The 15,954-nt window shown below is 37.7% G+C and overlaps 1 protein-coding gene across 5 annotated transcripts in view; it reads left to right on the forward strand.

Annotated features, from left to right (window-relative positions):
- Positions 1–1,017: 1,017 nt before the first annotated feature.
- The window catches only part of LOC122124681 (COBW domain-containing protein 1-like), a 46,108-nt gene continuing 31,171 nt past the window's right edge, over positions 1,018–15,954 (forward strand). The window contains exons 1-6 of one of the 5 annotated variants that reach the window (XM_042699381.1): positions 1,018–1,267; positions 5,857–5,943; positions 8,555–8,651; positions 10,548–10,639; positions 15,209–15,268; positions 15,821–15,858. In XM_042699381.1, coding sequence (XP_042555315.1) covers positions 1,114–1,267; positions 5,857–5,943; positions 8,555–8,651; positions 10,548–10,639; positions 15,209–15,268; positions 15,821–15,858 — 528 coding nt within the window. In that variant the 5' untranslated portion in view covers positions 1,018–1,113. Of the gene's footprint in view, positions 1,268–5,856; positions 5,944–8,554; positions 8,652–10,547; positions 10,640–15,208; positions 15,269–15,820; positions 15,859–15,954 lie in introns of those variants that run through there. The other 4 variants (XM_042699379.1, XM_042699380.1, XM_042699383.1 and 1 more) reach the window with 4 other exon arrangements.

The raw sequence follows: 15,954 nt of genomic DNA on the forward strand, positions 1-15,954 counted from the left end.
AGTTTGAAAAAAAATAATTGTGACTGTTCTTGAAAACTGTAAGATTTGCATTATATGAGCCCCAGCAATTCTACTCTCACAGAGACCTCAAAGGAGAACCTGATCACACATACACCAAGAAAAGTATTTATACCTGTTCAGTTTATAAAAGCAAGACCTGTTTGAAGCATAGTGATACATATGTAATCTCAGCATGAGGAAGGCTGAGACAGGAGGAACATCAGCTACAGAACAAGAGCTTTTCTCAATGGAGGGGGAAGAGGAAGAGGAGGAGAAGGGACATGAAGAGGAGGAGAAGAAGGAGAAAGAGAGGGAGAAGGAGGAGGAGAAGGAGAAGAAAGAGGTGTGATAGGGAAATACCAAGCCAATTCATGATTATAGTTAGTAACTTAGGGGAATCAATTTTATGTAGAAATACAGGAGAGGCACATAATGCTCTTGAGTTAGGGATGAGGTCAATGGGGCTCCTCATAAATATAAATGCGGGCTTCCTGTGCGTTAGTGATAAGCAGTATCACGATCCAGCATAGATGGTCAGTGAAATCGTATTACTTGATGTCCAAAGAAATAAGTTAGATCAAACTAATTCATGCACACTGTTAAAAATTTGCGTTTATAAAACACATTAAGAGGAAAAAATTATCCATAAGGTAGAAAATCTATAATCAGCATTCTATTATCATAATCTTACGTTCTTTATCCTATACATTAAAATAATTTAAGTCAGACTGTAAAAAATATCAAGGTGTTAAAGTCTATGTGTCGTGGCAACAGTTTAAATCAAGCCGCCCCAGGTTGTACAAGCTACTAAGGCTGCTAGAGCCTGTGACGACAGCCTTGGAGGGGCAAGACCCAGCGACCACGCCCCCAGGGGGCGTGTCTACTCACGTGGGGGGCGTGTTCATCTTCCTCCTAGGGGTGTGGCTAAGGGAGGGCGGATCCTCTGCTAAGAGCCCAGGTAACGGGGGCGGGACGGAGAGGGGGCTTCTCGTCGCGGCGTGATGACGCCGCACCGCGGCCTGGCGCGGCGCGCTGGACGTCCGGAGCTGGAGTTGTGTGATTTGGTCCTCCTCCCGCTCGGGCGGCGTGTGCGCCGTGTGGCTGAGGGCCGGGATGTTACCGGGTAACGTGACGGTGGGAGAGGAGGAAGAAGAGTATGCGGAGGACTGTCCTGAATTGGTCCCCATTGAGGCGAAGACAACAGAGGCGGAGGAGAAGCCTGGCCTTGGCGTTAAGATTCCGGTGACAATCATCACCGGGTATTTGGGTAATTCACCATCCCGGGCAGACACCGTCGTAGGCCCTGGGGTTTGGGGCGCGGGGCCGGGCGGGGTGGGGCTGGAGTCCCTCTGTGTTGGCACCTGGGCCCCCTGACCCAGAGCGCAAGTCTCTCGAGGTGGTGGCTGGGTCATTCCCTCCTCCATTTCTCACGTGAGATGAAGAGTTACCTCGAAATGTGGAGCCTAGATTCTCCCTCCCCGCCCCAATAATCGTGTGAATTCTAACAAGTCATTTTTACCCTTTTGAAGGTGATTTACTCAGAGATGGAAATAATTACCAGTCACCTGTCTGAGCTGCAGCTGTAACACGAGTCAGAAAACACCTGTAAAAAAGTCTATTGCCATTCAAGGACGTCCTAGCTGTACCGTGCCTGACGATTGTGGGGACATCTCTCACTAGACCCTGACATTTGGGGCTGGGGAGGGGGGGGGGGGAGTGGAACACATTCCTCCGTAGAGTTCACTTTCCCAGGGCCTAAACTCTTCAAGGTTTTTCTGAGCAATATATACTCCTATCTCAAACTTTCTTTCTTGCAAAGCGTTGGGGGGTGGAGGGGGGGAGTGGGGGGAGGATGAGAATGTTTGTCCTCCGAGCCTTTCTGAAACTGAGGAGGTTTAGGAATGTTCAGAGATTTGAAACTTAGGTTTGTGAACGTTGTACAAGTGCCTAAAGGATTGCTGATGCGTTTAGTTTTCCTTGGGAACGTTTGAGAAATACTTCTAAAAATTACAGTTAAAGGAGGCCAGATATGCACATGATTATATTGAAATATGGAAAAAAGTTAAAAGAAAAGAATGGTATTCCTAGATACTGCTAGAGACAAACAGGGATTGGGATTCCTGAAGGCCTTTTATATGAAAATAAGAAATTACTGATATTCTTTTTTTTTTTTTTTTTTTTGGTCGTGGGGCTTAACCTTTGGGCCTGGAGACTGTCCCTGAGCTCTTCAGCTTAAGGCTAACGCTCTACCACTTGAGCCACAGTGCCACTTCCTCAGAGGTTATTCAGTACTGAGAAAGTGAGCAAATTTGAGCAGAAAAGTATACTGCAGACCTGTGCCTTTGGCCTTCCCCCGTTACTCCCTGTTGGTCAGTAGACTCTTGGAAATAAAGGTCTGAAGCTCTGTATTGAGGGCTACAGGACTACAAAGCTAATTGGCAGATAAATAAGGCCAGCAACCTCCTATGGATAGTTCTGCTTCTTAAGCATTTTATCCCTTTGAAACATTGGAAACACCGTTCCATGGGCTTCTATTAAATATTTCTTCTGATTTTTTTTTTACCTCCTCTAGCTTCTCCTTCTGCCCATCCAATCTTTAGCTTCACAGCCCTATAGCTTCTATTTTGATGTCCTTCAGACACGTCAATACACTCAACACTTTATACATTACTGTCTTCTCAAATCCTTCTACTTCTGTGATCCCAATGTCCTGAAATACTCAGTATTTCCTCCTACTATAATCTTGAATCATTTAGCCACTCTGTATGTTAGCACCAATCAGTTTTATAAATGTTAGTCTGTGTCTCATCCTCTAGTGGCTTCCACTTGGACAAAAATGGAAATTTTTTTTATTGTTGTAAAGGTGATGTACAGAGGTGTCACAGTTAAGTACGTCAGGAAATGAGTGCATTTCTTTATGAACAGTGTTACCTCTTCCCTTGCTTTCTCTCAGTTTTTCCCTCTTGTCCCTGTCCCCTACCCCCCCAGTGAAATATCTTAACTTGAATTGTATGGAGCAGGAGCATTTAGCATGGCTTTTTGTCAACTTCTCATGCCTGCCAAATCATATCTGAGCACATTGAACTAATGTTAAAATTAAGCAAATTTTGATCATGTTGTGAATTTCTGGAATCTCATTTACTTGGGAGGTAATAGAACCAGGAGGATCTTGAGTTCAGTCCATCTTGGGTAAAGTTAGTGAGACCCTATCTCAAAATCAAAAGCTGGGCACTGGTGGTTCGTGTCTGTAATCCTAGCTACTCAGGATGCTGACATCTGAGGATCTCCTTTCATATCCAGTCTGGCAGGAAAGTATGTGAAACTTTCTATCTCCAGTCAACTACCAAAAACCAGAAGAGGTGCTATGGCTTAAAGTGGTAGAGTTCTAGCCTTGAGTAAAAAAGCTCAGGGACAGCGCCTCATCCCTGAGTTCAAGCTCCACAACCAACCAACCAACCAACCAACCAGCTGGCTAGATGTCCCTCTTAGGTTTACTGTAGCACTTTGTATATCTCTGGTTGTCCTATGACATAATCTCTTTCTTATTTATCTAAATTCTCCACTACCTGCTACTCTTAAATATTTGTAAGCTCCATAGAAGCAGAAGCTTGTCTTTCCCTTGTTCACTTTTCATCAAGACACAGCATAAATCTGATCTATAGTATGTACTTTTGAATGAATGTGAACTGTTTCTTAATCTTTTTTTTAATCCTAATGTGGGTGATGATTAAGTTCTAGTACTTCTACTAGTTTTCTTACATTCTTGACTTTCTTTCAGCTTTTAAACTGCCTCTTCTCTGCGTATCAGTCATGTTCAAGGCCTCTCACACTGCGGCTGATTTTAAGAACTTCATTCTTTTGACTTAAGTCAGTCCCATTTTACTCATGTTTGTAGCTTGAAGCTTCCCAAAGCACTCTAAAAGATGTCAACTCTTCAAACTTTGAAAGGAAAATTACCTAAAATGTTGAAGGTATTAATACCTTGATACCCCATAGATCTCTTCTGTTATACCCTAGAAATCTCACAAATGCATTTCAGCAGGCAAGTACAAGCTATGTGTAAAATTTAGTAGCACTATCTGTAATAGTAAAACACTGGTAACAGCCCAAATAACCACCACTAGAAGAATAGATAATGATATGTCCATATCATTGAGCTATACTATTATGCACTTGAGATTTTCTTTTCTCCCTTTTGACCTTCGCTGTTTGCCTCAAAGATAAATATTTTTCTTCTACTTGCAATGAACATACTAGGTTTAACATGCCACCTACTGGATAAAGTTAGAGTAGCTTTATGGATCTATCTTTCTCAATAATGAATTTGTTGATGCTTCCTTCCTCTGTCCCACATTTTATGCAATCCATTTTAGTTTGCTTTAAAACAATCTGTGACTACATTTCGTTGACATATACTTATCTGAATTTGTATCTAGTTAATGGATGTTGACATCAGAGATTTGTTATGTAAAATTTAGGGAAATAAACCAAATCTTTTTAGTTTAGAAACAGTATCATCACGTATAGGGACTTCCTTTTTTTTTTCTTTTTTTCTTTTGCCAATTCAAGGGCTTGAACTCAGAGCCTGGGCACTGTCCCTGAGCTATTTTTGCTCAAGGCTAGCATTCTACTACTTGAGCCATAGCTCTACTTGCCAGTTTTTGCTGCTTACTTATAGATAAGAGTCTCAAGGACATTTCTGCCCAGGTTGGCTTCAAACTATGATACTCAGATCTCAGGTTCCTAAGTTGCTATGATTACAGGTGTGAGCCACCAACACCTGGCTGTATTTTGTTTGTGTGTGTGTGAGCATGAGCGAGCTGGTCTAGGGCCTTGAACTCTGCCTGAGCACTGACTCAAAGCTTTTGTGCTCAAGGCTAGTGCGCTACCACTTTTGCCACAGCTCTACCTCTAGCTTTTTGAGGCTTAATTGGAGGTAAGAGTCTCACGGACTTTTCTGCCCAGTCTGGCTTTGAACCATGAACCTCAGATCTCAGCCTCCCAAGTATCTAGGTTTACAGGCATGATCCACGAAATACCCAGCTCCTATTTTTCATTTTATAAATTATGTACTTTATTCCTTGGAAACTGTTACTTCATGAATTCTTTTTGGTTGGTTGTGGGGCTGGGACTCTGGGCTTGGGCGTTGTCCCTGAGCTCTTCAGCTCAAGGCTAGTACTCTACCACTTGAGCCCCAGCACCACTTCCGGTTTTCTGGTGGTTTATTGGAGATAAGAGTCTCATGGACTTTGCTGCCTGGGCTGGCTTTTGAACTGCAATCCTCAGATCTCAGCCTCCTGAGTAGCTACGATTACAGGTGTAAGCCACTGGCACCCGGCTAGAAATTTTGCATGCTCTTGTGTTGTTGAAAGTTATTAAGACATATTAAATTGAAGCACTGATCCAATTTAAAAGATTTTTTTTTTTTGAGTCCGGTTGTGGGGCCTGAACTCTGGGCCTGGGCACTGTCCCTCAGCTCTTCAGCTCAAGGCTAGCACTCTACCGCTTGAGCCACAGCGCCACTTCTGGCTTTTTTCTTTTTGCTTAGGTGGTGCTCAGGAATCGAACCCAGGGCCTCATGCATGCAATGTAAGCGCTCTACCACTGAGCTGCCTTCCCAGCCCCTAAAAGATTATTTTTAAATATAAAATATATAAAGTATATATAAAGCATAGTTATCAAAGATTGACTTAGTAATTAAAGTATAGTAATAGCAATCAAAGATTGCTTTAATATTTTTCTGTAAATACTCTTTCATTAAGTAAACATGAAAATACCACATTCCTAAAAATGGCAAGATCTTGTTGAGCCTTTAAATTTAGCCTTTGAATCTTGGTATTCTAATATATTTTATAGGTGCTGGCAAGACAACACTTCTGAACTACATTTTGACAGAGCAGCATTGTAAGAGAATAGCGGTTATTTTAAATGAATTTGGAGAAGGTAAGTAAAGTTCAGTGAATATGTTGTAAGAACTAACAGCACAGTTTGTTCCTTTACTGCACTGATGTTCTGCATTTAAAAAGAGGATAGAAGGTACTATAATGTAGTACAATTATGTAAATTGTGTTAAGAAATAAGATTGATTTTTATCATCCTTTATTTTGTATGACTTTGGGACACTGAAACCAAATAATTTCTATAAAAATGCATTTTGCATAACTTTAGGGACTCTTACTAGCGGAATTAAATTAGATCTGTATGTGAAATAAATGACTGAAAGTAAAAATCTAAATGTATGAAGGAAAATGTTTTAAGGAATTGAAAGGATGGTTTTGTACTGACTATTGTATATTGTAATTCATGGAACATTGAACATGCTTCAGATACCATGAGTTTACCTATTGTAGATTGTTTGTTTGTACAGTAGCTAAAACTAAAGTTTTTAAAAAAAATAAACATGGTGGGTCCTGGTTGGCTCATGCTTGTAATCCTAGCCACTTAGGACGCTGATATCTGAGGAACACAGTTGAAAGCCAGGCTAAGTCTGAGACTCTTACTTCCAATTAATTACCAAAAAAACAAACAAACAGAATAGGAGCTGTGGCTCAAGTGGTAAAGCACTAACCTTGAGCAAAAAAAATGCTCAGGGACAGTGCCCAGGCCTTGAGTTCAAGTCCTAGGACACACACACACACCACACACAACACACACACACACACACACACACACACACACACACACACACACACACACACACACACACACACACACACACACACACATACACGCTCAGGGACAGTGCCCAGGCCTTGAGTTCAAGTCCTAGGACACACACACACACCACACACAACACACACACACACACACACACACACACACACACACACGCTCAGGGACAGTGCCCAGGCCTTGAGTTCAAGTCCTAGGGGACACACACACACACACACACACACACACACACACACACACACGCTCAGGGACAGTGCCCAGGCCTTGAGTTCAAGTCCTAGGGGACACACACACACACACACACACACACACACACACACACACACACACACACATTAAACATATGGTCTCTTATGGACTCTAAGCATCATATCTATTTAACTTTTCACCCTTTTTGTCTTAAATACTGAACTGGTAAAAATGTAGAGTTGTGTTAAATGTAATATTTTGGTTAACTTTTATAGTTTTCATTTGGTAAAATTTCACTTTTAACAATATATAATTTCTGTTGTTATAGTATTTAAATTGTACATATTTTTCAGATATAAGTATGTGAAAGAGTTAGGCTTTATGAGTAGCACTGGATACCTGTTAATAAAACTTGATTTCTGGTTTCACTATCTCATGTTTTGGGGTCTCTGTATGGCTCAAGTTGTGCCTCAGTCTCCTGGTTATAGATAGCTAGGAAAGTCCTTTTAGACAAAATAAAAATCTTTTTGCGGTGCTAGGGATTTCCTAGGACCTTTTTCATGCATGCTAAGGAAGCCTTCTTCTCCCTCTAACTTCTTCAAATCCTAGGATTACTAATCACAATGTTTTCCTAGCTTCTTATGAACTGATTTCTACGGGAGACTGGTTACATTTACTTGTCATTATTTTATTTCTTAACGTTTTTCTCTAGTTTGGGGATCATTTTCACAGTTTTATCCTTCACAGCATTCTTAATACTTTCTTTCATGTTTTACTAATGTCTTATATATCCTAAGTTGTATAACAACCCTTTAAAAGCTCTTTATCATCACCTAACTGAAATATGAGTAACGTATATACAATTAAAAATTTTTTTTTCTATTTAATACCTTTCTCTAGGTTTGGTATATTACAAGAAAAATAAAACATTTTAAGTCATTTTTAGAACAAATGTATGTATCTAATTCTTTCCCAAATAAGCATTATTAAGGAATATTTCTATATTTGACTAAAAGTAACTTGGGAATGAGCATAGATATTCTGTTCAAAGGCCTTTAGAATGTATTAGGCTTTTGGTCGGGGGTGGGGGGGGTGTAGTCGTGGAGATGGGAGGGCAGGAATGGTAAGGAAAAAACAAAGGAGGAGGCAATAATGCTTGATAAAGAAATGTACTCATTACCTTGCTCATGATACTGTAACCCCTCTGCACAGTATTTTCACAATAAAAAACTTATTAATTAAAATAAAGAATAAAATATAAAAAGAATGTATTAGGCTTTTTACTCATACTGGAGATATACTGAGCAATCGATATAGTAGAAACAATTAGAGGAAAAATATAAAAAGAAAAATAGATGCACTTGTAAGAGGTGAAAAGACAAACAAGCACCAGTCTAAAAAATAGTTGAATCTTTCTAGAATTTTTACTTTGGACAAGAAAAAAAAATGCTTTCAGGCTAGTTCCTTTATGAAGAAATGTAAGAAGGCAAGTAAGAGACCTAAGTAGGAAATAGGTATGTTCAGTACTTGTTTAGGGACTTAAAAGCTAAAACAATCCGGAAGACTGTATTTAAATATTTAGGCCACTTGACCAGCTTAAAAGAATACACATTTTAATTGCAATTGTTGATATCTGTTCATTTTGAATACCCTGAGCTTTGCTAGTCTAAAAAGTGTTTGTTCCTTTTTCTAGGAAGTGCGGTAGAGAAATCCTTGGCTGTCAGCCAAGGTGGCGAGCTCTATGAAGAGTGGCTGGAACTTGGAAATGGTTGTCTCTGCTGCTCAGTAAAGTAAGGAATATGTGCCTGCGGGTTTACTGTTATGTGTTCAGTTTTGATTTTCTTGTGTAGTTTACCTCAGTTTACACACTTTGCTTAATTATATTTCCAAGTAGCAAACAGATGTTCTCAAACTCATTCTCTTAAACTGTTTCTTGCTACTAATTTTTCTATCTGCTCTAATGCCTTTTTCCTCCTAGTGAGGTGTTTTTTTTTTTTTTTTTTTAACCTGTCAGAGGCTTGAACTCAGGGTCCAGATGCTATCCCTGAGCTAGTACTTTACCACTTGAGCCACAGCTCCACTTTTGGCTTTTTTGGCAGTTTATTGACGGTAAGAGTTTCACAGACTTTACTGCCAGGCTGACTTTGAACCATGATCCTTAGATCTCATTCTCCTAAGAAGGTAGGATTACAGAGTGAGCTACCAGTATCTGGTGTGGACTTTTTTCCTAGTGTTTTTGATTTCAGGATTTATTTAATTTGTAATGTCTTTTCTATGAAAGTCCCACTTCTTATGTAAAAAATTATTATTTTTAACATGTCAGTTTTATTTTCAAATATGGAGCCTCTAAAAACAAAACTAAATGACTATCAAAAAGGAAAAAGAAGCTTGTGCCAGTGGCTCATGCCTGTTAGCTACTCAGGAAGCTGAAATCTGAGGGTCGCAATTTGAAGCCAGCCGGGACAGAAAAGTCTATGGGTTTTTATTTCCAATCTCTTCTGCTGTGGCTCGAGTGGTAGAGCACTAACCTTGAGCACAAAGAGGCTCAGGGACAGCACCCAGGCCCTGAGTTCAAGCTCTAAGATTGGCAAAAAGAAAAAGGAGAAGAATTTTACATTCTACCAGTTAAGTGTCCAAGGACAGTATCTGTTTTGTTCATTAAGATGTTTAGAATCCTAGTAGCATTCAAATATTTCTTAGATAAATTAGGAATTCATGTACTTATGATTTTGTGTACTCTAGTGAATCAGGTTTCTTCGCTTGCTACTTGAAGTGTTTCATGCTATTAGGAAGAATGAAGTAATCATAACACACTTTCTTAACAAACCAAATTTTAATACATTCAGTATTTTCCTTCATTTTTGGTATAAGAGGAAAAGGAAATTTGACCTAGTACTTTAATTTACAATAGAATTAACTGATACATAATGATAGTATTACTTTAGCTGTTACTTTAAACTACTGTAGGTCATAAATTTTATCATTATCTTAGATATTGACATTTTTCTTTCATAAACCTATAAAAATAATAAAATTACTTTGGTCAAATAATGCCCTCTCTACTTTTAAGTATAATAAAAATACCAACTCGTCATGCACATTTCCTTGTGTATGTGTGTTTGTGCTGTGATTTGATCTCATGGCCTTTTGCTTTTACTCCATTTGCTTGCTTATGGATGGCACTGTACCATTTAAACCACACCTCTAGTCCAGCTTTTTCTTTGTCAATTAGAGATAGAATCTCAAGTATGAAGCCTGGGCTGGCTTCATACTATTATCCTCCAGGTCTCATCCTCTTAAGTACCAAAGATTACAGGTGTGAACCATGAGTGCCAGGATATATACTTCTTTTTATCTGATAGTACATGAACCTGTTTTCTTCTCTTCATTCATAAGTTGTGGATAGACTCTTTTTTTTTTAAATTTTGAGACAAGGTCTCACCATATCACACCATGTAGACCAGGCTGGCCTCAAACCTGTGAGCCTATGCCCCACCTCTGAAGTGATGGAATTATAGACATGCCACCTCCATGCCCCACTTGCATGGATATTCTCTGAGAAGATTAGGAAGGAGTTTAATTTTCATGTATCTTAAGGACATTTTGATGTGCTATTGAATGTATTTTAACATTTTTACAATATTTTAAATCATTCTGGTAACCAACTGTGTCTTGTAATTTTCCAGGGACAGTGGCCTTAGAGCTATTGAGAATTTGATGCAGAAGAAGGGAAAATTTGATTACATACTGTTAGAGACCACTGGGCTAGCAGATCCTGGTAAGAAATGACATTAATCAGAATATCATTCTTTGGTATTTTTAGTGTTTGTATTAAAGACTTTTTCTTTTTTTGTGTATGCCAGTTCTGGAGTTTGAATTCAGGGCCAAGGCACTGTCCCTGAGCTTTTCTGCTCAAGGCTGGCACTATACTACTTGAGCCATATCTCCACTTCTGTCTTTGTGTGTATGTATGTGTGTGTGTGTGTGTGCTACTCAGTCTCCGGAGTAGCTAGGATTACAGGCATAGGCCACCAGCACCTGGCTGTATTAGAAAAATATTTTAAATGAATATTAAAGCTTTACTTTGTACTTAAGTTTTAATTCAAAAGAGGAAAAATTCTGAATTGCATCACAGATGATCAAACTATTTCTTGGTATTTTAAACAGTTTATAAAATTTGAAGTTGATTGAAGTTTCTTGGTAGGAAAAAATGTTGTTAAAAATGGGAAATTTTTATGTAACTGTAACCCTTCTGTATATCACCTTTACAATAAAATTTTTAAAAAATTAAAAATGTAAAAAAGGGAAATTTAGGGGAAAACTGGAGCTATCCTGCTTTTGTGTACATATTTACTTGTTATAATTTTTTTTCTTTTTAAAAAATTTTGCAGAGGATTGAACCCAGGACTTTGTTCTGGCTAAGAACAAGCTATACTCCAGGCCCTCTGTTAGTTTTCCTAAAGGGTTAAAATAGAGATATATAAAGGTTTTTGGACTCCTATCCTAGCAGCACTGATTTCCCATAAATTAAGTCTTAGCATTGTATTTTTCTATTAATAAAATTGTAATAATTTTATTTGTAAATACTTTTATAAGACATCAAAGACATAAGTTAAATCAAGTGCACTGAGTCTTTTTCAAGTGTAGAATTAATGCTTAGTCATAAAGCTTTTTACCAGTGAATAGAGAAATATATACCTTTCTATGGAAATCTACATCAAATTGACTTGTTTCTAGCAAGTTTACCTTCTTACTAAACTCTAATAAGGTCTCCTTATTTTCATGAAGGACTTTTAGGTAAAATATTTATTCTGAGAATACATAGTGCTTGTTGTGTGAGTCTGGCCCATACCATAGTCTTTGAGAGTGAGGTAGAATAAGGATCACAGTGGCCTAAAAGAAACATTGAAGTATACAAAGGATTCAAATATAATCAGTGGTTATTGTACATAAATGTGTCTTAGAATAACATTTCTATGTTTTCAAAGTTGGAGCTAGTTAGGTCCTTTACAGTAGACATGAGTTTTTCATATACATACATATACACACACATATATATATGTATATATATGTGTGTGTGTGTACACACACACACATTTGTGCCAGTACTGGGACTTGAACTCAGGAGCTCCCGCTCCTATTTAGCTTTCTTTTTCACAGTTAATGCTCTACTATTTCATTTATGCCTCCAGTAAGACATTTTATTGGCTAAAGGAGATGGCATCTTACAAGCTTTTCTGCCTAGGCTGAAAAGTGGGAGCTCTGCTTAGGAGCTCTGTTCTCTTCATATCGAGTTTACTTTGTGCTCTCTCACCAGTTCTAATTGTTATTTTGGTCCAGCTGTTGCATCTGCATTTACTGAGATTGTCTCAAGTCTTCTTTTTGCCAGTAGCTTTGCCTCTCTGAGTGTCTATTCATTGTTCACTGCTGCAAATGAATGCATTGGTGAAGCAGTAGTGTTATATTGACTCCCCATTTGTTTCAGCAGTATATAAGCTCTCCTTATAGTTTTTTAGGTTCTTTTTATAAAGAAGTCCTTTGGAATGTTTTCTTGTTGTTTTCTCTTAGGTTGTGTTTCCTTCCAGAATCAGTTCTTTGTTATTTATGTGCCCTATTCATTTTTTCAGTTTTTTTTCCTTGCCTTTTTATCGTTTATCTCTTCTTTTGTTTTTTTCTCTTATAATGCATGTATTTGTGCTTGATATAGCAGGCTCAGAGAAATTTTATTTACTTGTGGTATCGATAAAGAATTCTTTTTAATACTCTACCTATCTTAAAGTTTTATTTTTGTGCCAATCCTGGGGCTTAAACTCAGGGCGTGGGCACTGTCCCCGAGCTTTTTGGCTCAAGGCTAGAATTCTACCATTCAAGTGACACCTCTTCTTCTGACTTTTGGTGGCTAATTGGAGATAAGAGGCTCACACACTTTCTTATCTGGGATGGCTTGGAACCAGGATCCTTAGATCTAGCCTTTGAGTAGCTAGGATTACAGACATGAGCCACTGGCACCTGGCTTACTTAAACTTCTTTTGTGAGTGTGTGGAGGGAGTGGTGTTGTGAGTCAGACCCTTGTCTTCAAGTGTGTTGGGCAAAGCACTCTACAGCTCAGCTATATCCCAGATCCCCAAATGTGTTTCCTTGAGCCCTCACTTGAAAGCTGGATATTGAGAAAAGAGAAGCAAAGAAATATTAGGGAACCCAGAAACCCAGATTGGGCAGGCAATGTGTCTATTAGGTCCTGCTCTCTTAAAAATATCCAGTAGGATCACCTTGTGATTGGTATGATACTTTGTGTGGGAACATCATCAAACTTCAGACTTCTGGCTCTCTTTTGCTCTCAACCCTAGACTAAATGTCTTCCCTCAAGCATAGAGATGGTTAGAAACTTTTGAATTTTGTTGAGATTTCCCTTTATTACTTATTTTTTCCTTATATCTACTACTAGTCATTTTGGGAGGCATTTCTGATAAGTTGTAAGATTTTGAATTTTCAAAGCCCTCCTATTAGTAGGTGGCTTAGGAATGACCGTAACACACATAGAATTGTTTCTTATTTTGACGATGTCATTCTTCAAAATTTACAATAGGAGTTTCTGTGTGTGTGGTATTGTTTTTTGTTTGTTTTTGGTACTGGTACTAGGGTTTGAACTCAGGAAGGACCTCGTGCTGAAATTAGACTTTTTACCCAGGCTGACCTCAAACAATGATCTTCCCAATATCAGAAGCTAAGATTTCAGGTTTGATCCATTGCTCTTATTGTTTTATTAAGTTTTGAAGAAGGGAAATTCTGTAATCTGGTTCAGAGGTAATGCTTTGTCACAAATGACATCTGTCATTTAAATTATGTGTCGGGAGTGGAGCTGTCTTGGGCTTTATAAGATGTTTAGAAGCATCCCTAGTTTCTCCCCACTGCATGTAGGTAGTACCCAAAACAGTGTTCCCGAAGGAGAAAAATCACTCTTGTTTCCTTTCCCTGAATACCCCTTCCTAACACCTCTATACAGATTTTACATAGTTCCTTAAAAGCTTTAATATACTCTGACAGTTCAGCTTTAATGCTAGGCAAATGTTAGTGGTAATAGTTAAGCCTATTTATCTGAATAGAAATCAACAATTTTTTAAACTTACAGAACTTTTTATATATAATGTTAAGTGTCTCACCAAGTAAAAAAAAAATTGTGACTTATTTTTGGAGTAATGATGCAATAGATTTACTTTTTTTGTTGTTGTTCCCCTATTAATTAAAATCATGTCTTTAGCTAAGAAAGTGAAGGAAATTCATATTGGCAAATCGGTTGTTTCCTGTTTAGGAGATAGAGACTCCCCAGTTCTAAGCTAAATAGTTGTCATGGTACAGTAATTTCCTTGAGAAGGACAGGCATTGATTCAGCCTCAGTTACTCACAAATCCTATTTCAGTCAAATTGGAAAACTATTAAGTTTTGGGGGAAAAAAATCAATAGGTATCAGGAAACCATTAGATCTTGTGGCCCTTGCTATATCTTGCATGAGTAATCACTGTAAGCAGCTGACAGGCATTTCAGTGTTGACACAGAGTGATGCTTGGGGGACCACATCTTGTCAGGGTATGTGAGCAGCTTCACACAGTGGAATGAGTTTACTTCTCCTTATTTCCCCGATGCTCATTCTTTTAGACAGCACTGTCACTAACTGGGCCTGAGATGCTTTGGAAAAAATCACATACTTTCCTTGCTGTCAGTTTTCTTTTTCTTGTGCGGTGGCACACTAATCAGGCTGTGTGGTTTGATCTTCAAGCCGATTCTGTCAAAAACAAGCTTTAATTTATTACTTACAAATAAGTTTTTCCTCAGACCCAAATTTTATGCACAGTACTAAGCAAATGGTGAGAAAATCAATCACTAACTCCAGAGAATTTATATAATTTTACTCCTGTTCTTCTTCTATGAAAATCACATGAAATTCCTTTTTTGGACAAAATGACTTTGGAGTTGTCTATGTTTTGTTCATTTTTCCTTTGAAGCAAGAATTTATTTGTGAACCATATGAATATTCAGGAGATGAGAAATTAAAAATAAATCCCATGCCCAAATTGCTTGCTAACATCAGTTGGTAAATAAGACGACATCAACACAAGCTTGCTGTATGTGGCAAGAGTTTGTCTTCTCTGTTTATGTTTTTGAGGAAACAGAGGGATAGAAATAACTGTAAATAGTAAAAGGTTCCTTCTAGTAGAATGACTGAAAGTCCAAGGTTAGCCAGTGTGTATGTTTGCCTGCTAATTCTGTCAGTACACATTAAAACAGATAAAATCATGCTTTAAACGTTGAAGAAATTTTATTTAGTGAATACTGTAATGTGTTCTTCCAGGTGCTGTGGCTTCCATGTTTTGGGTTGATGCTGACTTAGGGAGTGAGATTTATCTTGATGGTAAGTTAATTTTCTTTTGCTTTTAGGCAAATTTATTTTTATTGTCAGGTCATTTTTTTTTTAGCTGAACTGATTGAGAATTTAGATACTTGCAATATAATATAAAATGTTTTTATGAGCTATGCTTAGAGAGTCTAGGCATCAGATAACCTAAAATGTCTCAAATTCTTTAGATTATTTAACTGTTAAGAGAATTTTGATTTTAATTATGTGGAAATAAACTAGGAGAATAACTTGACTTCTGTAATGTATCACATTTTACTTTATGAAATTCATTATATTTTGGATGGTAAGCTTTTAATCACCAAAGGAATCTTTTTTCTTGTTTGCTAATTTAATTTAAAATTTATGCCTTCTTGGTTCTTATAAACAATGCTAGGCACTTAGTTCATATTTGAAATGCATTTATTTTATTGAATTGTATTAGTAAGAGAAAAAAGTTAATAGCATTTGTAAACTCAAAAACATTAGTTTTATTTTTTTCTCAACTACGGTTGTGCAGTATAAATAAAAAAATTTTTAAAGGTGATTAAAATGTTTATTCCTTTATAGGTATCATAACTGTTGTAGATTCAAAATATGGATTAAAAGTAAGTTGAAAGATTATGAGTTGCTAAGTGTTAAGAGCTAGGAAAAAAACATTTCATTGTATTATTTTGTCTCTGTATCTGTTTGAAACTTTTTTT

Source organism: Dipodomys spectabilis, unplaced genomic scaffold (genome assembly GCF_019054845.1).
Source record: "Dipodomys spectabilis isolate Male_0828 unplaced genomic scaffold, ASM1905484v1 ptg000241l, whole genome shotgun sequence".
NCBI lineage: Eukaryota > Metazoa > Chordata > Mammalia > Rodentia > Heteromyidae > Dipodomys > Dipodomys spectabilis.